The sequence below is a fragment of the Chrysemys picta genome, chromosome 7 (genome assembly GCF_011386835.1).
Source record: "Chrysemys picta bellii isolate R12L10 chromosome 7, ASM1138683v2, whole genome shotgun sequence".
NCBI lineage: Eukaryota > Metazoa > Chordata > Testudines > Emydidae > Chrysemys > Chrysemys picta.
Genome location: NC_088797.1, coordinates 128967918 through 128994260, shown reverse-complemented (window position 1 = coordinate 128994260; position 26343 = coordinate 128967918). Strand labels below are relative to the sequence as shown.

At 64.9% G+C, this 26343-nt stretch overlaps 2 protein-coding genes across 5 annotated transcripts; one reads left to right on the top strand and one right to left on the bottom strand.

The window, feature by feature from the left end:
* The first annotated feature begins 189 nt into the window (after nt 1–189).
* On the top strand, nt 190–11974 carry HOGA1 (4-hydroxy-2-oxoglutarate aldolase 1). Its single transcript, XM_008179826.4, has 7 exons — nt 190–461; nt 4721–4849; nt 5712–5839; nt 8531–8665; nt 9527–9623; nt 10284–10417; nt 11461–11974. Exons 1-7 carry the CDS (start codon nt 257–259, stop codon nt 11608–11610), a joined length of 978 nt encoding a protein of 325 aa, XP_008178048.2. The 5' UTR covers nt 190–256; the 3' UTR covers nt 11611–11974.
* Nucleotides 11975–12619: 645 nt separating this feature from the next.
* MORN4 (MORN repeat containing 4) lies at nt 12620–25521 on the bottom strand. 4 transcript variants are annotated; one of them, XM_065552749.1, is made up of 5 exons: nt 25395–25521; nt 16547–16644; nt 15222–15336; nt 14228–14337; nt 12620–14015 (listed from the first exon to the last, which is right to left on the bottom strand). In XM_065552749.1, exons 2-5 carry the CDS (start codon nt 16611–16613, stop codon nt 13867–13869), a joined length of 441 nt encoding a protein of 146 aa, XP_065408821.1. In that variant the 5' UTR covers nt 16614–16644; nt 25395–25521; the 3' UTR covers nt 12620–13866. The 4 variants fall into 4 exon arrangements, with proteins under 4 accessions (XP_065408821.1, XP_005289431.1, XP_023956207.2 ...); XM_005289374.4 differs by lacking the exon at nt 25395–25521 and adding an exon at nt 23084–23234; XM_024100439.3 differs by lacking the exon at nt 25395–25521 and adding an exon at nt 17131–20354.
* Between the last annotated feature and the right edge of the window lie 822 nt (nt 25522–26343).

Sequence of the window (26343 nt, the reverse complement as noted above, 5' to 3'; positions counted from 1 at the left end):
CCTGGCGGCCTGACCCTGAGGGGCCGAGCGGCTCCCCCACGTCGCAGACCCACGGCCAGCTAGGCCCTCGTGGCTGGGGGTGTGGGTCCCTGGGCCCAGGCCAGGCACTGTTCAATGCCCCCAGTGCCCCCGGCAGGGCCCCAGCGAGAGGCCTCGCCCCAGGAGCAGCAAATCCCCAGCCAGCCCCATCAATTATTAACAGCCTCGGGGCTGGAGGCGGCTGTGGGGCAGCAGCTCAGAGCACCCAAGGCCCGCGATGGCACAGCCCCCCAGGCTCCTCGCCCCTCTGCAGCTGGGGCTGGCAGCATGTCGCTGGCTCCGCACCCCCGCCACGCCGGGGACCCGGCTTGACCTGCGGGGCATCTTCCCCCCGCTCACCACCCCCTTCACAGCCCAGGGGGAGGTGGATTACAGCCGGCTGGAGGAGAACCTGCACCGCTACGCCACGGCCCCCTTCCGAGGTGAGGCTGGCCAGCCGGGGCCCAGCACCCCCCAACTCTGCCCAGCGGGGCCTGGTTATCCCTGGGCATGGCCAGCCTGGCTGGCACAGGGTCTGCCCCTGCCCTGCCCCACCCCGCATGCCCCCACCCTGCCCAATTCCACATACCCCCCACTCTCGCCCTGCCCCCACACTCCCACCCTGCCAATCCCACCCCCCCGCCCTTTCACCCAATGCCCCCACCCTGCCCCAGACACCCCCGCCTTGTCCTGCCCCACATCTCCCAGCCCTACCCATGTTCCCCCCACACCCTGTCTGTGTGCCCCCACCCTGCCCAATTCCACACACACACACCCCAGCCTGCCCTTGTGCCCCTCTGTGTCCCCGCCCTGCTAACCTGCCCCCCCCACTCCAGTCCCACCCTCTAGGGCTGTGGGGGCTTCTGGCTCCGTGTCCCATACAGCTTCTGTGGGGGTTGGTTAGCCCGGACTGTGGAGCAGACACCTGGCCACCGGGAGCAGGCCAGAGCCCCCCAGCTCCTGTGGCGTGGGGCCCCCGAGGCGCCCGGGAGAAGCTCCATGGGGGCAGGAACCCCCAGCCGCTGTGGATGGGCGTGTTTCCGCCTCACCCCAGCTTGTTATCTTGGGTCAACCACAGACCTGGGCCTGGAGGGGGCCAGGCCCCTTGGCACAAGGGTGGGCTGAGCCGTGGGGGTGGGCGCGGTGCCCCAGCCCAGGGAGCATGAGGGCAAGGAAGGGGCAGGAGGGATGGGCTTGGCTGGAATTCGCTGCAGGCTCCTGGCCAGGGATCGTGGCCCCACTCGCAGGGTCTGTGCAGCTGGGCTGGGTGGACGCTGCCTGGCCGTGTGGCAGGGGACGGAGCCGGTCATGGGGAGACTCGGCATCTGCTCAACGGGGCTCTCAGCCCCCCAAATGCCCCCACCCATGGACACCCCCAGCTCCCTCCATACCAACCTCCCAAAACAGCCCCCACCCTGCAAAAATGGGCCCAACCCCAACCAGCCGCTCCCCGCCCATCCCCCCACCAGCTCCCACCCTGCCTAGCCCCCAAAACAGGTCCCGCCCCATCTCCCCCCCCAGCCCTGCCGTACAGTTAACTAGCAAGAGCCTGCGTGCCAGAGGCCTCGGGCCCAGAACAAGCAGGCAGACTTGCACCCCATTCCGGGGTTTTGGGTGTAATTTTTCTGGCCCCAGGGCTTTGTGCCCTGGGTGGCTGCCCCGTTCGCCCAGCCCTGGGCTCCGCCCCGACGCCCTCACGTAGACTCTGCGCCCACCCCGCAGGGCTGGCTCCCCAGGCACCCTCGACCCCACTCCCCCGCGGTCGCGCTCCCCCAGCGAGCTCCTGCGCGCCCCCTGCTCAGGGCTCCGGCCCCACGGCGTGGCTAGTGTTCGCGGGCCGCCCGGGTGCGCTACAGCACATGCTGGGTATGGGGCAGGCAGGGCACTCCGGCCACGGTGGCTAGAACTGGCTGAGGGCACTAGGGAGTGGAGGGTTTTCCTTTGGACTTGGCCCCCACTCCGTGCCCAGTCAGACCGACGTGGGGGGGCCAGGTTCTAGGCCAAGCCCAGAGCCTGGGCGGCAGCGTCCCAGGACAAGGGGCATGCTGCCTGGCTGGGGCTCCTGGCACACCCCTGCTGTCGCTGGGTCAGGGCCAGGTCTGTCACCGCTCGTCTGGGGGCTGAAGGGCCGGCTCCATGCCCTGCTGCCTCTGTGCTGGCCCCAGACTCAGCCGCTTCCACTGTCGGGACCCTGCTCGGAGACTCCCAAGCGCAGAGCCCTGCTCCCGTGGCCCCGGGCTCTCTCTGGCCCTGAGACCAGCAGGCATGGCAGGGCCAGGTGCTTCCCTCACAATGCCCCCCTCACTGGTGACCCGGGCGGTGCCCAGGGGGAGCAGGGAGGCTGAGCAGCTGGGACCCACGCCTGCTCCCTGGGTGTCGTTCTGCCCGGCATGGCTCTGTTGGCCCGTGAGCCCCGGCCCCCTGCTCTTGCCTTGCGCTGACCACAGGCCTATGGGGTCAGCCAGGGCCGCACGCAGCTGGAAAGTGGCGCTGGCCCTGGGGGCTGCCCTGCTGCTGGGGGCCGGTGCCCTGGTCCTGTGGCGGGGGAGGAGGGGCCGTGGGGGGGGCCGCCCGGCGCCGGAGCAGGCTCCACACTGGATCCGGTCGTACTACAGTTGCTTCCCCGAGGAGAGCGAGGCAGCAGGGGCAGAGGAGAGGCCCAGCGGGCGCTGGAGGGCCTGGCAGCACGTGGAGGAGGAGAACCAGGGCACCGAGCGTAGCAGGGAGAGCGATGCCCCGAGGCGGCGCTTGGCCGAGGCCCTGCTGCTGCGAGCCACCTCCTGCCACATCAGCCACCAGGCCGAGGCGGCCAGGCCCAACCCGGACACGCGCGTCGGCATGGAGGGAGTGAGCGCCCGGCTGCGGGCCCACGCCCTCATCCAGCGAGGCAGTGCCACGCCAGCTACCGCCCACATGGTCCACTCCAGGCTGGCCCACCGCTGCAGGGACTGACCCCAGGGGCTCATGGCAGCACCCGCTGGTCTCCAGGCTCTGTGCTTCCTGCGCCCACACACCCACAGCAGGGGCAGCTCGCCAGGACCCTGCCCCCTGCCCCTCAGACCCGCTGCTGGCATCACCGCAGGGCAAGGAGCAAGTGAGGGGACGCAGTCGGGCAGAACAGCGGGTGTGACGAGCGCCCCCTGCCCAGCACCCAGCCTCTCGCCCCCGGCACACCCACAACCTCACGGCTCATGTGTCTGCCTCAGGGTGCCAGGAACATTGGTGCCCCTTCCCGGGCAGCTGCAGCGCTGGCTGGGGAGAACGCAGCGCGCCCCTGCAGTGGGCAATAAACTCTTTGCTAGCGTCCCTGTGTGGGGTGATTTGTGAGGGGTGCGTAGGGGCGTGAGCACGTGATGGGAGTTTGCGCCCTTGGGGCCGGAGGAAGCTCTGGCACTGTGTGTGTGTGTGTGTGTGTGTGAGTGCGTGCGTGCACGCCCCTTGCTAGGCCCCCCACTTGGCTTCCTTGCCTTGGTGGGGCTCCAGGGCAAGGCCTGGCTCTCACTGGCATAGCAGGACCTGGTTCGGTTGCCCCATGTGGTGCCCCAAAGCGAAGGGGCTCTGTCGAGTGCCCCCTGGGAGGATCCGGCCCCGTGGCCTGAAGCCGGCGCTGTCTGGGTTCTAGGCAGTCAGGCCTGGTGGTTGGAGCAGCAGGCGGAGCTGGACGTACGGTCTGGACCAGGCCGAGGGCAGGGCTGAAATGTGGCTCTGGGGACAAAGTGTGGGTCAGTCTGTGGCCGAGCCAGGTCAGGGTTGTAGGCAGAATCCGGCTGCAGGTGGTGGGGTCAGGATGCAGGGGCAGGGCTGGAGCCGGGCAGAGCAGGGGCAGGGTTGCGGGCAGGCTGGTAGCTGAGGGGGTCTGAGGCCGCGAAGCAGCAAGGGGGCTCCTGGCTGGGTGGGGCTGTCACTGGACTGGCCCGTGGCTCTGGGGGGTGTGGAACGCCGGTGCCCGGGGTCACTTGCCCCACCCAGGGCTGTCACACGCTCTGCCCAAGGGGTGTCATGGCAGCTGCGTGGGCAGCCCTGGGCCGGCTGCGGGTTTCACTACAGAAACGCCCGCTGGGTCTGCCCAGGAGGGGTCCCTGCGTGTCCCTGGGCGGGACCCAGGCTCTTGCCCCTGCACAGGATAGATCCAGGGAGAAGGGTGGAAGGGCTGGGCTGGGCTGCCAGGGTGGGTGCCCCTGGGGCTGGGCACCAACCCCATGTGCCCCCCATCCCAGGGCTGGGCACCACCACCCAATGCCCCTGCCACCCTGGAGCTGGGCACTATCCCTCACGCAGCCCCTAATGGGATCTCATAGGATATCGGGGTTGGAAGGGACCTCAGGAGGTATCTAGTCCAACCCCCTGCTCAAAGTAGGACCAACCCCCAACTAACTCATCCCAGCCAGGGCTTTGTCAAACCTGACCGTAAAAACCTCTAAGGAAGGAGATTCCACCACCTCCCTAGGTAACGCATTCCAGTGCTTCACCACCCTCCTACTGAAATAGTGTTTCCTAATATCCAACCTGGACCTCCCCCACTGCAACTTGAGACCATTGCGCCTTGTTCTGGCACTTCACCCCCACCCAGCCCCTGCTGGCCCAGCACTGCCCCCCTTGGGCCTGGGTCCCACCTGCCCCTCTGTGCGGGGGGCCGGCCAAGGCCCACCCCTGGTGCCAGGGGCGCTGGGGCAGCCTAAGGGCCTTGTGCTCTGTCTTGCAGGCTTCGTGGTGCAGGGCTCCAGCGGCGAGTACCCCTACCTGACGCCCCAGGAGCGGCTGGCCGTGGTGAGCCGCGTGCGCCAGGCCGTGCCCAGGGACAAGCTGCTGCTGGCCGGGTCGGGCTGCGAATGTGAGAGCAGGGGATGGGGAGGGGTCACCGTGGATGTGCCCGGGCGGGTGCCATGGCCATAGGGCTCCTAACTCCCCTCCCACCCCTGGGCCACAGTCCCTTAGTGCTGCAACACTGGCCTCTGCTCCCCATTTCCCCCCCAGGCCCGGGTTCTGTCCCCTCCATCCCCCGCCCGCCAGTGCCGGGGCCCGGACCCCTCCACCCCCCCCCCCGCCAGTGCCTGGGCCCGGACCCCTCCATCCCCCCACCCGCCAGTGCCTGGGACCGGACCCCTCCATCCCACCCCCGCCAGTGCCTGGGCCCGGACCCCTCCATCCCCCCCACCCACCAGTGCCTGGGCCCGGACCCCACCATTCCCCCAGCCAGTACCTGGGCCCGGACCCCTCCATCACCCCCCCCGCCAGTGCCTGGGCCCGGACCCCTCCATCCCCCCGCCCGCCAGTGCCTGGGCCCGGACCCCTCCATCCCCCCCGCCAGTGCCTGGACCCGGACCCCTCCATCTCCCCCCCCCTCCGCCAGTGCCTGGGCCCCACCATCCTCCCCATCACCCCACTGGGCACCACACCCATATGACCCCAAGCCCAGGGCTGGCCACCACCCCCAGTGTGCCCCCACTCCCACCCCAGGGCACCACCCCCAATGTGCCTGGGCCTGGACCCCTCCATCCCCCTCCTCGTGCCAGGGCCCTGACCCACCATCCTCCTCCCCCCAGCCCCCGGTGCATGGGCTCAGACCTCGCCACCCCCCCCATTGCCTGGGCCCTGCCCTGTCCCTGGCTGGGTCCCTGTCCCAGGCCCCATGGCCCCACGCGATGCTCTGGCAAGGGCCGTGACATGACCTCCCGCTCACCCTCCTCCCCCAGCCACGCAGGGCACCATTGCGATGACCGTGGGCATGGCCGAGGCGGGCGCTGATGCTGCCCTGGTGGTCACACCCTGCTACTACCGGGGCGCAATGACCAGCGCGGCCCTGATCCACCACTACAGCCAGGTACGGGGCAGAGCGCAGCCGGGGGGGGGGCTGGAAACCAGCCTGGCTCTGTCTCAGTGACAGCTGGACGGGGGGAGGGGCCTGTGGGAGGGAGGGGCCTGCAGGAAGGGGGTCTCTGGGAGGAGTCCTGGGGGAAGAAGGGGAGGGGCACTACGGGGGAGGGGCTCTGGGGGGAGGGCCCGGGGGGAAGGGGGAGGGCCTCTGCAGGGAGAGGGGCCTATGAGGGGATGGGGCTAGGGTCAAAAAGGGAGACCCTGGCAGCTCCGGTCGGCAGTGCTGACCGGGCTGTTAACAGTCAGTCGGCGGCACAGTGGGGCTAAGGCAGGCTCCCTGCCGCCCTGGCTCTGCGCAGCTCCCGGAAGGGGCCAGCACGTCCCTGCGGCCCCCATTCTGAGCGCCGGCTCCGCAGCTCCCATTGGCCAGCTGCTTCCGGGAGCCACCTCACGTAAGCGATGCCCAGCTGGAGCCGGCGGCCCAAACCCCCTCCCACACCCTAACCCTCTGCCCCAGGCCTGAGCCCTCTCCCACACCCAAACTCCCTCACAGAGCCCCCCCCGCACCCCAACCCCCTGCCCCAGGCCCGAATCCCCCCCTGCACCCAAACTCCCTCCCAGAGCCCACACCCCCTCCGGCACCCCAACCCCCTGCCCCAGGCCTGAGCCCCCTCCCGCACCCAAACTCCCTCACAGAGCCCCCCCCCCCACATCCCAACCCCCTGCCCCAGGCCTGAGCCCCCTCCTGCACCCAAACTCCCTCACAGAGCCCCCCCCGCACCCCAATCCCCTGCCCCAGGTCTGAGCCCCCTCCCGCACCCAAACTCCCTCACAGAGCCCCCCCCGCACCCCAATCCCCTGCCCCAGGTCTGAGCCCCCTCCCGCACCCAAACTCCCTCACAGAGCCCGCACCCCCTCCCACACCCTGACCCTGAGCCCCCCCCCCAACCCCCTGCCCCAGGCCTGAGCCCCCTCCCGCACCCAAACTCCCTCACAGAGCCCACACCCCCTCCCACACCCTGACCCTGAGCCCCCCCCACACCCAACCCCCTACCCCAGGCCTGAGTCCCCTACCACTCCCAAACTCCCTCACAGAGCCCCCCCACATCCCAACCCTCTGCCCCAGGCCTGAGCCCCCTCCCGCACCCAAACTCCCTCCCTCCCAGAGCCCGCACCCCCTCCCACACCCTGACCCTGAGCCCCTCCCACACCCCAACCTCCTGCCCCAGGCCTGAGCCCCCTCCCACACCCAAACTCCTTCCCAGAGCCCACACCCCAACCCCCTGCCCCAGGCCCGAATCCCCACCTGCACCCAAACTCCGTCCCGGAGCCCACACCCCCTCCGGCACCCCAACCCCCTGCCTCAGGCCTGAGCCCCCTTCTGCATCCAAACTCTAGGGTTGCTAACTTTCTACTTGCACAAAAGCAAACACCCTTGCCCTGCCCCACCCCGCCCAACTCCTCCTCTGAGGCCCCGCCCCCACTCACTCCATCTCCCCTCCCTCTGTCGCTCGCTCTCCCCACCCTTACTTACTTGCTCATTTTCACAGGGCTGGCTCAGGGGGTTGGGATGCAGGAGGGGGTGAGGGCTCCGGCTGGGGATGTGGGCTCTGGGCTGGGGCGGGGGATGAGGGGCTTGGGGTGCAGGAGGGGTGGAGCCGAGGGGTTCAGAGCATGGGAGGGGGCTCAGGGCTGAGGCAGGTGGTTGAGGTGTGGTAGGGGGTACGGGCTCTGGGCTGAGGGTGCGGGTTCCACGGTGGGGCCAGAAATGAGGGGTTCAGGAGGGGGCTCTAGGAGGGGGCTCTGGGCTGGGGCAGGAGGTTGGGGTGCAGGGAGTGTGAGGGCTCTGGCTGGGGATGAGAGGTTTGGGGTGCAGGAGGGGGCTCCGGGCTGGAGCAGGGGATTGGGGTGAAGGGGGAGGCTCAGGGGTGCAGGCTCCGGGTGGCGCTTACGTCAAAGCAGCTCCCAGAAGCAGCGGCATGTCCCCGCTCTGGCTCCTATGCGGAGGCATGGCCAGGTGGCTCTGTGCGCGGCCCCGTCCACAGGCGCCGCCCCCGCAGCTCCCATTGGCTGTGGTTCCTGGAGTCAGCGCTTGGGGCGGGGGCAGTGTGTGGAGCCCCTTGGCTGCCCCTACGTGTAGGAGCCGGAGGGGGGACGTGCCGCTGCTTCCGGGAGCTGCATGGAGCCAGGCAGGCAGGGAGCCTGGCTTAGCCCCACTGCGCCACCGGCAGGCCTTTTAACAGCCTGGTGAGTGGTGCTGACCGGAGCTGCCAGGGTCGAAAACCAGACACCTGGCAACCCTGCCCCGCAGTGACCGCATGCCTCTTCCTGGGGGGAGGGAGCAAAGAGCCCAGTGGCTCTGGGGTGGGGGGTGAGGAACCTTGGGGGCGGGGCAGTGATCGGGGGGAGCTGAGGGAGCATGACGTGACACGCTACACACAACACCGTCAGCTCCGTCAAACCCCCTGGGTTTGGTGACAGGGGCTGAGATTGGGGGAGGGGACGGGGCACGGGAGAGTGAAATTCAACCCCATTGCTTATGTAGGCCCCACACAAACCAAAATGGTGGTTGTTTATGTAGGCCCTACACAGACACTGATGCAGGGAGAGTGCCTTGCCTAGCAGGGGGTCTCGGTTGGCCGCAGGCTGTGTTCCCGTCCTACGGGCCCATGCCCAGCGCCCCTTTCTGTGTCTGCAGGTGGCAGATGCGTCGCCGATCCCTGTGGTGCTGTACAGCGTCCCAGCCAACACCGGCCTGGAGCTGCCACTGGAGGCCGTGCTCACCCTGTCGCAGCACCCCAACATCGCGGGCCTCAAGGACAGCGGGGGTGATGTGAGTGGGGGAGCAGGGGCCATGTCTGAGCCTAGCCACCCCGGGGAGCCCTCACCCCCCCGTGCTCCTGCCCGGCTCAGCCCTGCGGGCTCCAGGCCTCCCGCCTCAGGAGAGGGTGCACCCAGGGGCCCTTCACCCCGGCACTGGGCCAGGGGCTCGCCTGGCTGATCCGATTCTGGGAGACTGGGGAGGGGGCTCCCTGCACTCGGGTAGGGGGTGAGTCAGGGCGGCTGTGCTGGGGCCAGGGCAGTGGCTCTGCCAGCCGGGCACCAGCACAGCCCGAGTGGCTGTTGGGTGAGACCTTCGGACCCGGCTGAGGTCCCCTCAGGCTGGGGCCTTCGCACTGGCAGGGCCCAGCCCCCATTGCCCTTCCCCACCCCACGTTCCTCCCCCCAGCAGTGCCATCACCCCTCCCTGCAGTCAAAGTGCATTACAGACACACACACCCCCAAGCAGGTATCAGGGCCAGCTCCCCCAGCAGACAGATGGGGAAACTGAGGCATGACACAGTGTAGGGAAGGAACTCCCCCCACGGCCAAGAACCCAGGAGTCCTGACACACACACACACTCTCTCTGCCCCCTCCCCCCAATCCCTGTAGAATCTCCCAGGAGCCGTCTGGGCCCCAGCCCCAGTGCTGCTCTGGGGTGGAGCCTGTTACTCCGTGCGGGGGGTGTTTGTGTAGGGCCTACCCCATGGGTGTAGCGGACCTAGGCTGGTTGGCTTGGTGGCTTAGCTGGTGCCCCAGCTGGCCTTCTGGAGCCTGCCCAGCTCACGGTGCCCACAGCTCCACCATGGTGCTTGGGGCCCGTGGCACCCAGGGTGTTGCTGGCTCCCGGCAGGACGCGCTGTGTCTCCCCAGATTACCCGCCTGGGGCTGATTGTCCACAAGACCCGGACGGAGGAGTTCCAGGTGCTGGTGGGGTCGGCTGGATTCCTGCTGGCTGGCTACGCCATAGGTAGGGGCAGCTCTTCTCGGCGGAGCTTCACCCCCCGCCGCAGGGGGATGGTATTGGGGCTTCGGGGGGGTGGGAGGTGTTGGCTACAGCAAGCTGGGGGGGGGGAGAGGAGCCAGGGAGGTGGGTTTGGGGGGGCAGGTTGGGGTGCCATGGAAGGGGAATGATGGGGTGCAGGTTGTGGGGGCAGATGGGTGTTGGGGTGATGGGGAGCAGGGTGCAGGATGTGGGGGTACAGGGGGTGCCAAGGGAGGCTAAGGTGCAGGGTACAAGATGTGGGGGTACAGAGGGGGATGGGGTGCAGGATGTGGGGATACAGAGTGGTGTTGGAGTGCTGGGGGGAGGATGGGGTACAGGATGTGGGGGTACTGGGGGAGGAGGGGGGCAGGGTACAGGATGTGGGGGTGTAGGGGGGGTAGGGTGCTGGGGGATGACAAGGGGCAGGGTGTGGGGATACAGAGGGGTGTTGGGAGCATGGGGGCAGTGGGTAGAGTGCAGCATATGGGGTTCCAGGGGGGTGCTGGGGGAGGATGGGGTGCAGGATGTGGGGGTGCAGGGGAGGATAGGGTATGGGGTTTGGGTGTGGAAGGGGTGGGGTGCTGGGCCGAGGTTGGGTTCCAGGATGGTGGCCAGGCCCTGGGTACTCTGCTCCCTGCCCTCCAGGTGCCTGCGGGGGGGTCTGTGCTCTTGCCAACGTGCTGGGAGCCCCGCTCTGCCAGCTGGAGCGTCTGTGCCAGGAGGGACGCTGGCAGGAGGCCCAGGCCTTGCAGCTCCGGCTCATTGAGCCCAATGCAGCGGTAAGAGACGTTCCCGGGCTGGGGGATACGGGCGCTTCGGCACAGTCCAGCGCAGGGCAGAGCCCCCTGGGCTCCAGGGCCGCCGAGCCGAGCAGCTCCCAGGGGCACAAGAGAGCAGTTTTCCTTGGTCTGTTGTGTAGGCAGCAGGTCGGGACTGAGGGGCACCAGCAGAGCTGGGGGGGATCCCAGGGCCGGGCTAGCAGGGAGCTGTGAGTCGGGGTGCAGGGGATGGGCAGAGCTGGGGGAGCCCTGGCCGGGCTAGCAGGGGGCTGTGGGTTGGGATTGAGATGGGGGGATCCCAGGGCCGGGCTAGCAGGGAGCTGTGAATCGGGGTGCAAGGCACATTCATGAGCCCTCTGCTCCCCATTTCCAGCAATCCCGATGCGTGGCAGGGTCTGGGTGCCCGGGAGTGGCAGGGAAGGTGGGGAGATGCCCCCAGCCCCTCAGCTGGAGGCCGAGCGCAGGCAGGATGCCCAGTGTCTCCCCTTCCCCGGTGGGAAGTGTCCGGAACAGCGTGTGCTCTGGCACCAGCGCAGCCCCCCAGGCTCCTGAACTCCCCTTTGTCCAGACAGGGCAGGGCATGGAGGGGGACAGCTGATGGGGAAGAGAAGACTGAGTGGGGACATGATAGCAGTTTTCAGGTATCTAAAAGGGTGTCATAAGGAGGAGGGAGAAAACTTGTTCACCTTAGCCTCTAAGGATAGAACCAGAAGCAATGGGTTTAAACTGCAGCAAGGGAGGTCTAGGTTGGACATTAGGAAAAAGTTCCTAACTGTCAGGGTGGTTAAACACTGGAATAAATTGCCTAGGGAGGTTGTGGAATCTCCATCTCTGGAGATATGTAAGAGTAGGTTAGATAAATGTCTATCAGGGATGGTCTAGACAGTATTTGGTCCTGCCATGAGGGCAGGGGACTGGACTCGACCTCTCGAGGTCCCTTCCAGTCCTAGAATCTATGGGTCGTGCACAGAGGCTGGAGGGGTGCGGGGGGGGGGGGAGGGGGACGACAGGCCAGCCTCTCAGCATGTCTCTGGCACCCGCAGGTCACCCGCAAGTTTGGGATCCCGGCGCTGAAGCAGGCCATGGAGTGGTTCGGGTACCACGGGGGGCCCTGCCGCGCCCCCCTGTGCCCGCTGAGCGAGACCCAGCTGGAGGAGCTGCGCAGGGACTTCAGCATCAATGGCTGGCTGTGACGGGGGAGGGGAAAGGGGGGTCCTCACTCCTCCCCCCTCTGCTCACCTTCCCCTCACTGGCGCCCTCCCTCTCTCTGCTTCCCAGGAGCACCCAAGCCCCCAGGGCACCCAGCCCCCTCCCCAGGGCAGGGGTGCAGACCCCTCAGAGCTGGCCAAGGGGGCGCAGCCCCTTCCCCCACAAGCCCCCTGTGGCACAGCAGAGCCAACCCATAGGCCTCAGCAATATGGTGGATTCCCAGGTCCCTCCAGAACCTGGGCCGGCCCAGAGCCACTTCTCACTTCCCTGGAGAGACCTGGCTGTCTGGGGAGGGGCAGGGTCCCTGGTGCACCGTGAGCTGTCAATAAACCCCTGGCATCCGCACTGCGCCCGCCTCCGCCCTCCTCACTCATGGAAGGTGGAACTGCCCCGCAGCCTGGAGGGGGCACGCTGCTCCCTGGAGACGCCTCGTGGGCGATGGGGGCAGTATCCTCTCCCAGCAGGAACATGGGGGCTTGGGCAGGCCCACACCGGTTCCCAGGAGGCGCAGGGCTAGCCAACGTGGGCACACAGGGCACAGAGCGAGGGAGGGCTATGCCAGCGTATCAGTGCCCTGCCCCTAGCACCTGGCATGCTGCCCTTTCCCCACTGGAACTGGGCTTTAGCACCACCCCGGGAAAGCCAAGGCCCTGCCCCGCTGCCCAGTGCTCCCCCCCCACCCCCCCGGAGCCAGCCAGCGTGGGGCACCCAGCAGGCAGAGCTGGGCCAGGACACAAGAACCTGGTGCCAAGGCCGGGGTCTCTGAACGGGGCTCCAGGGCACGGGACCCCACCCCAGGCCGGACCGTCACTGCTCCTGGGCCCCTTTTTTCCAGGACTCTGGGCCTGTCCTGGGCCCCTCCCCTGCTCAAACCTGGGAAGGGCTGGGGGGTATAAACCCCTGGGGGTCGCCCTCCCTGAGCTGGGGGATGACGGGAGGGACGGGCAGGCCCGGCCCCAGCTCACCTCACAGAGCCACACACAGCAGGGCAGGTTTGGCAACGCGGTTTATTTGCCGAGGCCCCGCGGGGGAGGACACAGCAAGGCACGAGGGCAGCAGCAGCGCGGCCAGGGCTGTTCACCCCCCCCCCCAGCCAGGCCAGGCCCCGGGCTCCCTGCACCAGCATCAGGAGTGACGGCTACTGCTCCCAGCAGAACCGACACCAGAGACAAGCAGTAGTGGGGAAGGGGGGAGTCCCGTGTGCAGCTCCGCTGGTGCCCCCCCATCCTGCCCGCTGCCCCATGAGCCCAGCCCTGGCTCCCCCCACCTCACACTGCTGATGTCCCTCAGCCCCTGCTCTTCTAGCCCTCCAGGGCTGCAGCCCAGCCCTGCCCCTGCCCTGCGGCCCCCCAGACACCGGCACTCGCCAGGCTGCAGCAGGCCCCAGTGCTCACTAGGCTGAAGGGAGACTGTTGAAAGGACAGCGTGAGCACGGACAGCACAGACTAGGCACTGCAGACTCACAGCGCCCCCGGAGCCCTTCAGCGCTCACAGCCCTGGCCCGACCCTGTGCCAAGGCACTGACAGGCAATAGAGACCGGACAGCCCCCCCAAGTCTCGCTGTCCAGGGCACGGCTGAGAGGAGCCGTGGGCCTGCTCAGGCCAGATGCCCCTGGGAGAGCTGAGGGGGAGGCACGGGCCATGGGGCCAGGACACCCAGAGCAAGGGAAGGGGGAGCCTTGCCCTGCCCCCAGCATCAGAACAAGGGGCAGGGAGATACCAGCTCCCTGCCACGGCCACATCCCACTAGTGAAGTCAGGCCTGTGTCAGCACCCTGCTGGGGAGGGGCACTATTCCCGCTGAGCTTGGGGGGCACCGACTGGGCACTACCCCCTGCCCGTCATGCCTGGCTTTGGGGAAGCAGGTGCAGCAGCTCCCAGCTGCATCCCCTGCTAACTACGGGCCCCAAGACCCTGGCAGATTGCCCCCTCCACTGCCCCACACAGCCCAGCAGCAGGGCTGGCTGCGGGGGCTGGGCCCAGGTGTCTGTATGGAGGGTCCCAAGGCAGTGAGCAGAGCCCCAGGGAAGGGGGTCTCCTGTCTCCCCCTGGGCGGGGGGCAGCACTCGGAGCCCCCAGGACCTGGGCACTCGGAGGAAGTGCTGTAGCCAGCAGGGGGGACGCAGCCAGCCATGGCTCTGCCAACACCCCTACCCGGCCTGGCTGGGAACCGCAGCTCCTGCCCCGCAGGCTCTTGGAGGCCAGGCCGGCCAGCGGCAGTGGAGTCCTGTGGCGGCACGGTCACGCTGGGAGGTTGTGTGCGGACTTGGAGGCACTTTGAGCTCTCTGGATCACGGCCGGGCACTTCTCCCGCCGCAGCAACTTGTTGTTCTCAAAGAAGCCTTCGCTGCGGGGCGCCCCATGGGAGCCGTCGGGGAAGGTCAGGAGCCCTGGGGGAGGGAAGAGCAGGGAGTCACGGGGAAGGGAGCTGCACACACCAGGGAGGAGCAGGGTGGTGGGAGAGCGGGGCAGCAGGGGCCAAGGGGGGAACAGGGGTTGTGCTGGAGAGCAGGGCTGCCTGCCCGGCTCTGCCCAGGCCGTTCGTCCCGCTGCTCTTGCTGGGAGGGGCTGCGGCTGCTCGCCGGGGCTGCCTGGGACTCACCGAAGCCGTCCACACGCCCGCTCTTGAACTCGCCCTCGAAGGTCATCGAGTCGTAGCGCGTGAAAACTCCGACGCCATTGAACTTCCCCTGCACAAACTCCCCCTCGTACCTGCGCAGACAGACAGCCCCGCAGCGTCAGGCTCCCCGCCCACCCGCCTGCACCCCGCAGCGTCAGGTTCCCCGCCCATGCCCCGCAGCGTCAGGCTCCCCGCCCACCCGCCTGCACCCCGCAGCGTCAGGTTCCCCGCCCACGCCCCGCAGCGTCAGGCTCCCCGCCCACCCGCCTGCACCCCGCAGCGTCAGGCTCCCCGCCCACGCCCTCCCGCACCCCGCAGCGTCAGGTTCCCCGTCCACGCCCCGCAGCGTCAGGCTCCCCGCCCACCCACCTGCACCCCGCATCGTCAGGCTCCCCGCCCACGCCCTCCCGCACCCCGCAGCGTCAGGCTCCCCGCCCACGCCCTGCAGCGTCAGGCTCCCCGCCCACCCACCTGCACCCCGCAGCGTCAGGCTCCCCGCCCACGCCCTCCCTCACCGTCAGGCTCCCTGCCCTCCCCACAGCATCAGGCACCCCACCCGCCCGCCCGCGCCCTGCAGCCTCAAGCTCCCTGCCCGCACCCGCCCGCGCCCGCCCGCACCCCACAGCGTCAGGCTCCCTGCCCTCCCCACAGCATCAGGCACCCCACCCGCCCGCCCGCGCCCTGCAGCCTCAAGCTCCCTGCCCGCGCCCGCCCGCACCCCACAGCGTCAGGCTCCCTGCCCTTCCCGCAGCGTCAGGGTCCCCACAGGCACCCCGCCACGTGAGACTCCCCACCCACGCCCCCCAGCGCCAGGCGTGGGGTAAGCAAGAGCAGAGAGGAGAGGGTCTCCGTGGGGTGGGAGGGCACAGACACATGACTCAGCACCAGCACCCCTCAGCCATCCCCAGTCCTCACGGACGAGAAAGGCCAGCTGCCCCAGCTCCCCAGGGTAGCCCCAGCAAGGCGCCGTACCCACCTGGAGCCATCGGAGAAGGTGAGCACTCCGCAGCCATGGAACAGCCCGTTCTCAAAGTGACCCAGGTAGGTGCTGCCATCCGCAAACGTTAGCTGGCCAACGCCGTGCCTGCGGCCTAGGCAACAAGAGCGGGCGGCGTCACCAGCGCCCACAGCCTGGGGAAGGGGCCCCAGTGCCCAGCCGAGGGACAGGTGCAGGGTTGGGCAGGGCACTGCTGGGGGTCGCAGATGGGAAAACCCAGAGCTAAGCTGGCTCCCAGAGCTGGCCCAGCTGGGGAGCTCAGGTTGCTGGGGCTCAGTGGGGCCCGTGCCCCACACCGAGCCAGGAACCCCGGCACTCACGGCTGCTCTGCTGGCTGCCGGTGCCCAGGGACAGGCAGGGGAGAGCCCGAGAGATTCAGGGGACGGCAGCTTGTCCTCACGGCTGGGCTCTGCGCCGTCAGCTCCAGAGGCCAATGGGGCAGGAGGGTTTGCTGTAACAGCAGCCTCTCCCACCCCCCACCCCTGGGGCCAATCCACACGTGGGGAAGGCATCTGCCACCCACCCGGACACAGGAGGGTCAAGGGAGAGGAGGAGGGGAGCACAGGGGAGTCCCGACAGGGCACATTCATGGTCCACGCTGGCAGGAAGCTGCCGGGTGCCGGGGCAGACGTCCCCAAACGCAGGTCGCTCCAGGGCTGCTGCCAGCTTTCCCTGTGCCAGGGCAGGGCTGCGTGGGCTGCCCCAGGCCCGAGCCGGTGGCGGGAGAGGTCACGGCCTGCTCTCAGCCAGAGGGGCGGGGACCCCGGGGGCAGTGTGTGGCAGTGCTGCTCAGCAGCCGGGTGAGAGGTGCTGTCTAGACAGACCCGGCTCCCCAGAGAGGGCAGCCCCCACACCGCCAGGGACAGGGCTCCCTGGCAGCCAGGGGTCCTCTTCCCCAGTGTAATGGGCTGAGGCCAAGGGGGAAGGCAGGAGATCAGGCTGCCCTGTCCCAGGAGTTGGGGAGCGGGGGAAGGCCCGTGGAGGGCAGGGGCAGATGCTGTCTGGGGAGAACCTGGGTTCCTGATTCTTTAAGGGCCTGGCACCGTGAGCCTTGTCACGTAGGGAGGGGCAGGCTCCCCTCTCCCAGCCAGCCGGGCCCAGCCCTGGGAAGGAGGGCACCATACAACCTGTGGGACGGATTGGAGCAGGTGCCTCTCCCCGCCCTGCCCGCAGAAGAGGCTAGCAGGCGGTGCCCAGCACAGATGCCAGGGGCTGTTTGAGCCCGTCTGGGTGGAGCCAGGGGAGGGTAATGGAATGGGCCAGCTGGGAGGCACAGCCGGTCCATGGCGCTGCACCCTGCTCACCTTCCTTCCACTCCCCGCAGTACTCCTCCCCGCTTGAGTAGGTGAAGGAGCCCTTGGTCAAGGTCATGGTGCCAGCTCCGGGGCGGGCGAGACGACACCTGCAAGGAAGGGGCAGGTGAGAACACCCAGCAGGCACTGGGGGTAAGACACCCAGGGCTGGGAGCCTGCTGGATGTGCAGGGCCCACGCCACGTGGTTTGCCATTGTTCTGAGGCCTCACCTTGCCCCCAGTGCCCTGCTGCGGGAAGCTCTCCCTCTCCCCGAAGCATGCCCGCGTTCCACGCCCAGTGCAAGCTCCTTGGTCTCTCCCTCAAGGCTCTGCCTAGCACCGGCCGGCACTTCCCCATTCCCTTTGGATCGCCTCCCACTCCCAGTGCCTCTCTGAGGCCTGTCTAGGCCTGACCTGCCAGGGGATGCCTTCTATGCACACTGCTAGTCAGGAGCTGGCTGGGGGCTGAGCCCTCTTGGGCCAGCAGCCCCTCCAGCTGACCTGACATTGAATCCTCCAGGACCACGCTGCAGCCCCACAGACGGCCTGGCAGCTGCCTAGACGGGGGGAGGAACGAGCCCTGGAACCATACCGACCTCCATGCCCTGAGCAGACAAGGCACCTGCGCAGGCAGGCAGGCTAAGGAGCTCCCTGCAGGTAAAGATGGCAGCTCCGGATTGGGAGCTGAGGAGGACAGGACTTCCTGCTCCGAGTTAGAGACTAACCCGTCGCTGGATTCCGCAGAGCAAACAACTCTGCTCAAAGCTGAGCTGCTGAGTACTAAGGGATGGGGGAAGGTGTACGGCACGTCGCTCTCTGTGCACGGCTGAGCGAGCGTGGGAGCCGGGACTGCCCAGCATTTCAGGGTCAGCTCTCTGCTAGCTTTACAGTTTAAATGACTCAGGAGTTGACTGTCGTAGGCCGGTCGCCTGATCCATGTTTCCAGAACCTCAAAATACCTGGGGACCTGCTGACTGCCTGGACAGACTCTTGGATTTGGGGCCTGCAATGTCTGCAGTGGGTAGGCTCTCATTTGCATAAGGGGGACCTAATCAAGCCCTTTTGGTGATCCTGTGATCTCGGGTGAGGATTTACTGAGGGGCTTCCAAAGGGGAGAAGACAGCCAGGCCAAGCTTTGCTTGCCTGGCCTTGCCGCTCCTGTCCAGCAGTCTCTGGCCACCTGATGCCATCATGCCCGGAGAGAGGATTGTGTTTCCCCCACCCTCCCAGCTGGCCAAGGAAGGGTAGGAGTTTAGCCACAGACAGCTGCTAAGCTTTGACACCTGCCAGCAAGTAACCTCTAGGAGCCAGCAAGACCTTCCGAGTCAGTGATAAAAGCACTGGGTATTACCCCAGCCCAGCTTCCGGCGGCTGAACCAACCGAGAGTCACAACCACCATCCTTCGGGGTTTGCTCTTCTCTTCCAACTTACCAGCAGAGGGCTGCTGCTACCCCCGCTTCGTGCACGTAGGGTTTAAGCTCCAGCACATGGCTGGTAGCGAGCACACCAGCGTGCAGTGGGGCTGGGCCCCAGAGAAGTTAGGTGAGAGTGGCACCTGTACAACAGCTCTCAAACTCCTGACTGCCCTAGGGGAAACAGCCTCCTTGCCCAGGAGATCGCACGCATATCTCCTGGGTTAGGAGCTGTATGTTTAATCCTGAGAAATCACATGGTTTTCACCTACATTTGTCACTTGAATTGTAAACGAAACGTCCCAATAGAACTCCAACCAACACGGCTTGTTACACGGAACCGTGCGTGGATTTGGCTGGGGGGTGATTTTGGCCCTCCCTGAATCACTATTCAACAGGAATAAAGCTATCGACTGGCACCGAGATTCATAATGCTGCTCCCTTGGGGCGGACGGACGGCTATGCAGGACGGCTGCCTTCCCACAGTATCACACCGAGCTTAGAGGGAATTGTTGGATTAAATAACCCGGATCGTCGCTTGCTACTAACCCACTTTCTCAATGTGACTTGTCCATGCTTTTTGCTGAATTTAGTAAATAAAATACATGAACTGGAGACCTGCCTAGTTTGCTTCTTTCTTCCCCAGATGTCAGGTTCTGGACCTGCAAAGTCCCAAGGTAAAGAAGAGGAAACTGTGCCCCACCTAGTGGTGGTCCATAGAACTGCCCCATAACCCTCCCCTAAATGACAGGTTTCAGGGTAGCAGCTGTGTTAGTCTGTATCCGCAAAAAGAACAGGAGTACTTGTGGCACCTTAGAGACTAACACATTTATTAGAGCATAAGCTTTCGTGGGCTACAGCCCACTTCTTTGGATGCATAAATGGCACCTGCACAGGGACACAGCTGGGTTTTGAGGGAAAAACTGACGTCTGTATTAACAGATCCTGTCAGTAGCAATGTAGAACCAACCATTGGAGCCCAGCCAGCCAAGCTACCAGCTGACCAGTTCTATGGTCCTCCCGCCCCAGTGGAGAGTCACCTCGAGCGCAGAGAGGCAGGATGTTTGCACACCGCCAGGGTATAACAAAGGCCAGGTGAATCAGGTGCTGAATACAGGCCTGGGGAGAGCCAGGCAAACACCTTCTGTGAAAGGCTGGATTTGACTAGGAACTCCATGGCCACTGGGATATCAGCCAGTTCCTCAAGGCCCGGGATCATGCACTGGGAGAGGAAGGCTGGAAGGCCCTGTCAGTCCTTGCATTAGAGATTGCGTTCACCAGTTCAACTCTGCGCTTCACATGGTCACAAGGCTAACCTTGGCCAGATGGCCTGACATGTCCACACCAGGGGCTGTCACATCAGTTAACCCTTTGTGGTTCCCCAGTGTGGAGATGGGTTGTGGGAGGCTGAGGGATTTGCTCCTCGCCAGGTGGCTCAGGGAGCAGGACCCAGCCACCTCCTGGGTGTTCCTGATCCTCGCTCAATAAGGCTGAGGCTGTGTCCTAGACTGCTGCTTGGAGAATCTTGCAGAGACTGCCCTGGAGGAGGAGTCTGACGTCTTGCCCAACTCAGGCCTTGGTCAGACTATGGGTCCTGTCCCTGGAGGTGCCCTGAGCCAGGATCAGAGCGGACTCCAGGAAATGCCCACAGGGGAGACGGGAGTTTGAGAGCTGGGGACCGGTGACCACCCCAGGACAGAAGATCCCTGCTCCTCAGCTAGCAGTGACCAGTCCGTGTGCTCAGTTCAGGTTGCTGTTGCCTGTGGCTTTTGTTTCATCAGCCCAGAGTCAAAGCCCAATAGGGCTGCACCTCCATGAAATAGTGGAGAGGCGTCTCATTCGAAGGGCGAGGAGCCCTGCTCTGTCCTCGTGCACGGTGGAGCTCTGGGTTCGGCTTGCTGCTCCCTCCAGGCACAGGGCTACTGCTGAGTATCACAGGCCACCTCCCATCCCTAGCTAATGAAGTCCTCTGATGGGGGGGGAAGGGCAGGCAGGGGACACTCTCTGGCCTGGACAATGAAATCACAGCGGCTGAGGTAGGCTGTCCCACTGACTCCCCAGCACTGACACCCGTTGTGGTTCTGTACCAGTAACTATCAAATCCCCCTGCCAGGACTGTGCCGGCAGCACTCCCGCTTCCCAGCGGAGGGAGGGAGAAATCTTGCTGCCATGGAGCTCAGGCTGCCAAGGTGGGGAGGGGGCATGAGGTGCCCGGATAGTTCTGGAGGGTGCCACATGAGCAGCAGTGGTGCCCCCTGCCTTCCCAGGGCGCCTCTGCTCTGCCCTACAGGGCCCCAGTAGGGGTGAGAGGACAAGGGGGCTAATCAGTGACCATTGTGGTGGTGGGTCTCCAATAACCCAACAATTCATTCCTCACAAGGGCCATTGGACTGAGAGCTCAGCGTTCCAAGCCCCTCTACTCAGACTTCAACCAGCCAGTGAGACTGAGGACCTGGCCTCCCAGGCCGGGGGGGGGAGCTTCCAGCACCAGAGTCCCCTCTTCCTACCCCAGCTCCTCCCAGCAGCGCAATTGGAAATGCAGATTCAAAAGGAGCCACATGGGAGAACCAGGTCCTCCTGGGGATTCGTTGGGTCAGGCCCTTGGACATAACCATGCCCACATGGAGATCACTGAGAGAGGAGCAGAGATTTGCTGGGGTCACGCTGGCCTCCAGCGAATGGAGAGAGGGTCGAACTCAGTTTTCCAGCTCAGAGGTCAGTGAGTCTGTAAGTCCCAGCTGCACTTTACCCTGGACTTCACTCTGCTCATTTCCGTGAAGGGGGGGGGTGGGGAAAGAGGACACTGCCAGGTTGCCAGGAGAGGTGTCACAAATCCACATACAGCCCAAGGAGCATGCTGGTAGTGTGAGAACCACTTGGATGGCTTTAGTCCTCCCCCCGGTTTCTCAGTTCCCCAGATGTTGTTCTAGTGCCCAAAGCCTAGGAAGGGAAACTGCCGGCTCTATTCAGAGGGCAGCAGCAGTGGTGAAAAATCAGAACCCGTTTCCCTGGTCCCCCGGCTTGGGCAGGCGCCGCAGTTTGACTCACAGGCACGTTGGGATTTTAATGTCTTGTCTCCACAGCCTCCACTCCATCTCATTTTCCCCTGTAGTTACTCACCAACCCCCAATTCCAATCACCAGGATACAATAAGTGCCACCAGCCTTCTAGTTCAATTTGCAAAACCAAGAGCCAACACCCAAAGAGGCTGAGAGTTTAATCAGCATTTCCATTCAAATCCAGGCTCAGCCGCTCATTTGGAAAAAGCTGTTCCTGGGAGACCCATGATGAGCTTGTAATGGCCAAGAGAAGCCAGAGATGCACCCGCAGCACAGCACTAGCCTGGTGTGCAGCTCCCACGAGCCATGCTTCCCTGTACACTCGCTGCCCCTCTTACGGACCAGCCAACGGTTCAAGCTGCAGGCCTTACACTGCAAGCTAAGAGAAAGGGGAAGAGGGAACGTACCAGCATCACGCTCTGGGACGGGGATGGGCTGCTCCCTCTGAGAGAGAGGATGCTCGCTTGCTTTCCTCCATGGAAGCTGAGAGCCAGAGAGCTCCTCAGCCAGCAGGATGTATTGTTGAGAAGGACCAAAGCTAGACTGCAGGGGCTTCTTGTCGAGAAGATAGATGGCCCTTAGTCAGTGCCAAGCTGGTAAATGGACTGAGTGCTCTCTGCCAAGGTCATTAACAGCCAGTGCTCGGGCTCCCAGAGCCCACATCAACCTGGGAGGGGTGGGAATGGGACACAGAGAAGCACTGGTTTGGATGGCTTCATAGGGAGATGCACAGAATCCAGGCACCAGAAATCACAAATCTGGGAGAGAGGAAGTAATGGAGGAAAGAGAAATGGAGCTGCCTGGGGACCATGGATTGTCCTGCCTCCCACAGAAAGGGGCGTGCACCTCTAGTAACAATTCCACCAAGATGTGAGTGCAGGTCAAAAAACCTGCCATGTGGCACATAATCTACACTGTGTGTGCATGCCAGTCCTTGTCTAATGCAATGGTTCTCAACCAGGAGTCCAGGGCCCACTGGGGGACCGTGAGCAGGGCCAGCATCAGACTTGCTGGGACTCAGGGCAGAAAGCCGAAGCCGCACCGCCTGGGGCTGAAGCCAAAGCCTTAGCTTCACAGGTGTGGGGTGGACGGGCCATGGAATTTGCATAGCATGCTGGGGAGGCCTCAGAAAGAAAAAGGTTGAGAACCCCTGGCGTAATGGATGCAACAGTCCTTCCAGCAGCAATCTGCCCCCACTACAACAGGCCTCGAGATACCCCAAGCTGTCCTATGCAAGAGGCGAAAGTGCCACGAGAACTCAGCCAGCAACCCAGGGCAAGCCACCCCCCTTGAATCGGCACCCGACCCTCACCGCAGCCAATGAGCTGAGCCAGGCCGCAGGAGATCTCCATGTGAACTGACCCGAGGTGCCCCTTGCTAGGAATGACCTCATCTGCCAGCCATGGAGGCTGAATGTATGCACCCCCCATGAGCTTCCAGAAAAGTGTCCCTCAGGTGACCCCACACAAATCACCCCCTGCAGCCCCCACTCCTGAACCCCATGCCTCCACCACCTGCACCCCCAACCCCACACTCCTGTATCCTACTCCCTCACCCCACCCCTCCACCACCTGCACCCCAACCCCACTCCTGTACCCTACTCCCCCACCCCCACCCCACACTCCTCTCCCCCACCCCTCCACCACCTGCACCCCAACCCCACTCCTGTACCCTACTCCCCCACCCCAACGCCACACTCCTGTACCCTACTCCCCCACCCCTCCCCCACCTGCACCCCAACCCCACTCCTGTACGCTATTCCCCCACCCCTCCCCTCCACCACCTCACACCACCCTCCTGTACCCTACTCCCCCAGCCCTCCCATCCACCCCCACCTGCACCCCACCCCCACCCCTGTACCCTACTCCCCCACCCCCACCCCTGTACCCTACTCCCCCACCCCTCCCTTCTACCCCCTCACACCCCCCCCCCTGTACTCTACTCCCCCACCCCTCCACCACCTGCACCCCAACCCCACTCCTGTACTCCTCTCCCCCACCCCTCCACCACCTGCACCCCCCTGTACCCTACTCCCCCAGACACCCCGGGCCGGCGATACCGGGGGTGGGGCCCTCACCTGGACTCCGCGTTTCACCACCGGCGCCGTTCCCCACTGGGGGTCCTGGTCCCCATCGACGGCCGCCAGCGCCGCGGACCGCCCGGCTTCCCCCACACCCGGCCCCCCAGCCCCACCCCAGCGGGCAGCGACACTAGACCCCATCTCCACGTGTCATTGGCTGTTACCATGACAACGCGTAGCAACACGGCTTCCCATTGGCCAGATTCGCAGGGTCTGTCACCAGTCGCCATCTTTATGAGGGGCAAAGAGTCTACCCAAGAGTCGTCATTGCTGTGAGCGGCTAGAGACACCCCCACCCTGATCTCGCCATGTTTGTGCGGGGCCAGCCGCAGAACTCCTAGGGCGGCCATGTTTGTGCGGGGCGAGGGACTCCCTGACTTGGCCAACTGCCTTCCCCCCTCTTTCAAGGGGCTGCGGCAGGGGGTTGGGGTGGGTTCTGGCTGGGGGTGCGGGCTCTGAGGTGGGGTCGAGGATGAGGGGTTTGGGGTGTGGGAGGGGCTCAGGGCTGGGAGTTGGGGTAGAAGGCGCAGGCTCTGGGAGGGAGTTTGGGTGTGGGAGGGGCTCAGGGCTGGAGCAGGAGATTGGGGTGCCGGAGGCGTTTTGGGGTGCAGGGTCCCAGTGGTGCTCACTGCAGCTCCCAGAAAGCAGCCGCCAGGTCCCTGCGGCCCCTAGGCACATGAGTGGCCAGGGAGGCTCCACATGCTGCCCTTGTGCCCACAGGTGCAGCCCCCGCAGCTCCCAATGGTCACAGTTCCCAGCCAATGGGGGCTGCAGAGCCAGCACTTGGGCGGGGGCAGTGCGCGGAGCCTCCCTGGCTGCCCATGCACCTAAGGGCTTCAGAGACCTGCCGGTCACTTCCGGGATCCGTGCGAAGCCAGGGCAAGCAGGGAGCCTGCTTTAGCCCCGGGCCCCTGCTACACCCCTGACCGGACTTTTAATGGTCCAGTCAGCAGGGCTGACTGGAGCCGCCAGGGCCCCTTTTCGACCGGGTATTCCAGTGGAAAACTGGATGCCTGGCAACCCTAGCCCCGATCCCCCGGCCCAGCCTTCTGCCCGGTCCCCAGCCACGGCCCTGTCCCCTCTGAGTCTGGTCCCCAGCCAGGCCCTGGCCCTCCACCCAGCCTCCTGTCTGGTCCCCAGCCCTGTCCCCTCAGAGCCTGGTCCCCAGCCATGGCCCTGGCCTCCTGGTCCAGCTTCCTGCCCAGTCCCCAGCCAGAGCCCCTGCACCCCAGGGTGCCAGGACCCACATGCTTTTCAGACCAGATGCACAGGTTAGCGTCTTTGGAAGGACTGGTTTCAGAGTAGCAGCCGTGTTAGTCTGTATCCGCAAAAAGAAGAACAGGAGTACTGGTGGCACCTTAGAGACTAACAATTTTATTAGAGCATAAGCTTTCGTGGACTACAGCCCACTTCTTCGGATGCATGTTAGTCTCTAAGGTGCCACCAGTACTCCTGTTCTTCTTTTTTTGGAAGGACTGCTGTCTATGAGCCCAGAGAGAGATGCTAGGGCATCGTGCGATTGGCCAGTGCGGTTCCCTCTGGGCAGCTGCCCATGTCCCTGATGTCCCTTTCCAAAATACCTTCCTGCTTGTGTCTGGACGAGCAGTTGTGGCTAAGGCGGCAGTGGCATTGGGTACCCTCTGGGAACACTGGCAGAACTGGCACAGCTACACATACTGGCCAGTTGTTTATGTGCAGGCGCTGCTCCCTTTAGCCATGTCACCCGCTCCAAAACCATCAGTCAGACTTCCTGGGCTGAACGTCCCATGGCATGCATGAGTGACTGGGTTTCCCTGTATGGGGGCGGAAGGGCAGGAAAGGCCAAGGCCTGCACTCGTGACCATGATAAAGAATCTCAGAGTCACTTTCTTCTAACACTGAACAAGGAACTTTATTAGAGTGAGGGAAACAGTACTAGCCCTAAAGCCACTCTGTCTGTCCCAGAGAGCTCCTGTCCAGAACCTTCCCCAGCCTCCTCCCGGCCTGCCTCCCTGCTACAAGTTAAAGAAACAGCATGCAAAGCCTCACAGGACTGCACATGCTTTAGGCTGGTACCAGCCTTTCCCCCAGAGAGCTGAGGTCCAGGGGGTATGGGGGGGGGGATACAGTGTCCTTAGAGCCTGTGGTCTGTAGTTCAGGAGAGGTCACAAGTGGGGAGCGTCTGCATGAGGGAAGCCTGGTGCTTCCTGTTTGAAAACACGGGTACAGGTGCAGTAGGATAGAAGAAGTCACAGGAGTGGAGTGGAGGGAGGCAGTGATGTTGACTCAGGGGAACTAGAGTCCCTGCCCATGGATGGATCATCCTTACCTCTCTCCAGCTATTCAGCCAACCCGCAGGATGCTTTAGCTTCAGCTGAGTCTCCTTGCATTAGGAGATCCACTTGACAGACAAAAACATAAATGATTTCAAATCAAGTTTGGATGCAATGAGTAGGAGGAGCTTAGAGAAAGGGCGTGGCCAGTGCAGTAAGTGGGAGGAGTTTAAAGAAGAGACTGGTCAGTGCAGTGAAGGGGGGATTGGGGGAAGCACAGGTTTAGTCAGTGAGTGAGAGAGGTTTAGGGAGAGGGTGTTGGTGCCTCCTGGGAGGGGGCTAGAAAGGGAAGTAGTCATTGTAGTCAGTGGGAGGAGTTTAGGGAAGGGGCGTGGCCAGCACACTGAGGAGGAATAGGCGCGGAGAGCACCTGACTGATTCCGGGGACGTGGCCAGGGCAGCGAGTGGGAGGGGTTTAGGGAAGGGGCGTGGCCAACACTCCAAAGAGGAGGTGTATGCGCGGGGCGCGCCGTGTCTGGTTCCGGGGGCGTGGCCAGAGCAGCGAGTGGGAGGGATGTAGGGAAGGGGCGTGGCCAGCACGCCAAAGAGGAGGAGTAGGCGCGGAGCGCACCGTGTCTGGTTCCGGGGGCGTGGCCAGGGCAGCCAGTGGGAGGGGTTTAGAGAAGGGGCGTGGCCAGCACTCCAAAGAGGAGGAATAGGCGCGGAGAGCACCGTGTGTGGTTCGGGGGCGTGGCCAGAGCAGCCAGTGGGAGGGGTTTAGAGAAGGGGCGTGGCCAGCACTCCAAAGAGGAGGAATAGGCGCGGAGAGCACCGTGTGTGGTTCGGGGGCGTGGCCAGAGCAGTCAGTGGGAGGGGGTTAGAGAAGGGGCGTGGCCAGCACACCGAGGAGGAATAGGCGCGTAGCGCACCGTGTCTGGTTCCGGGGGCGTGGCCAGGACAGTCAGTGGGAGGGGTTTAGAGAAGGGGCGTGGCCAGCACTCCAAA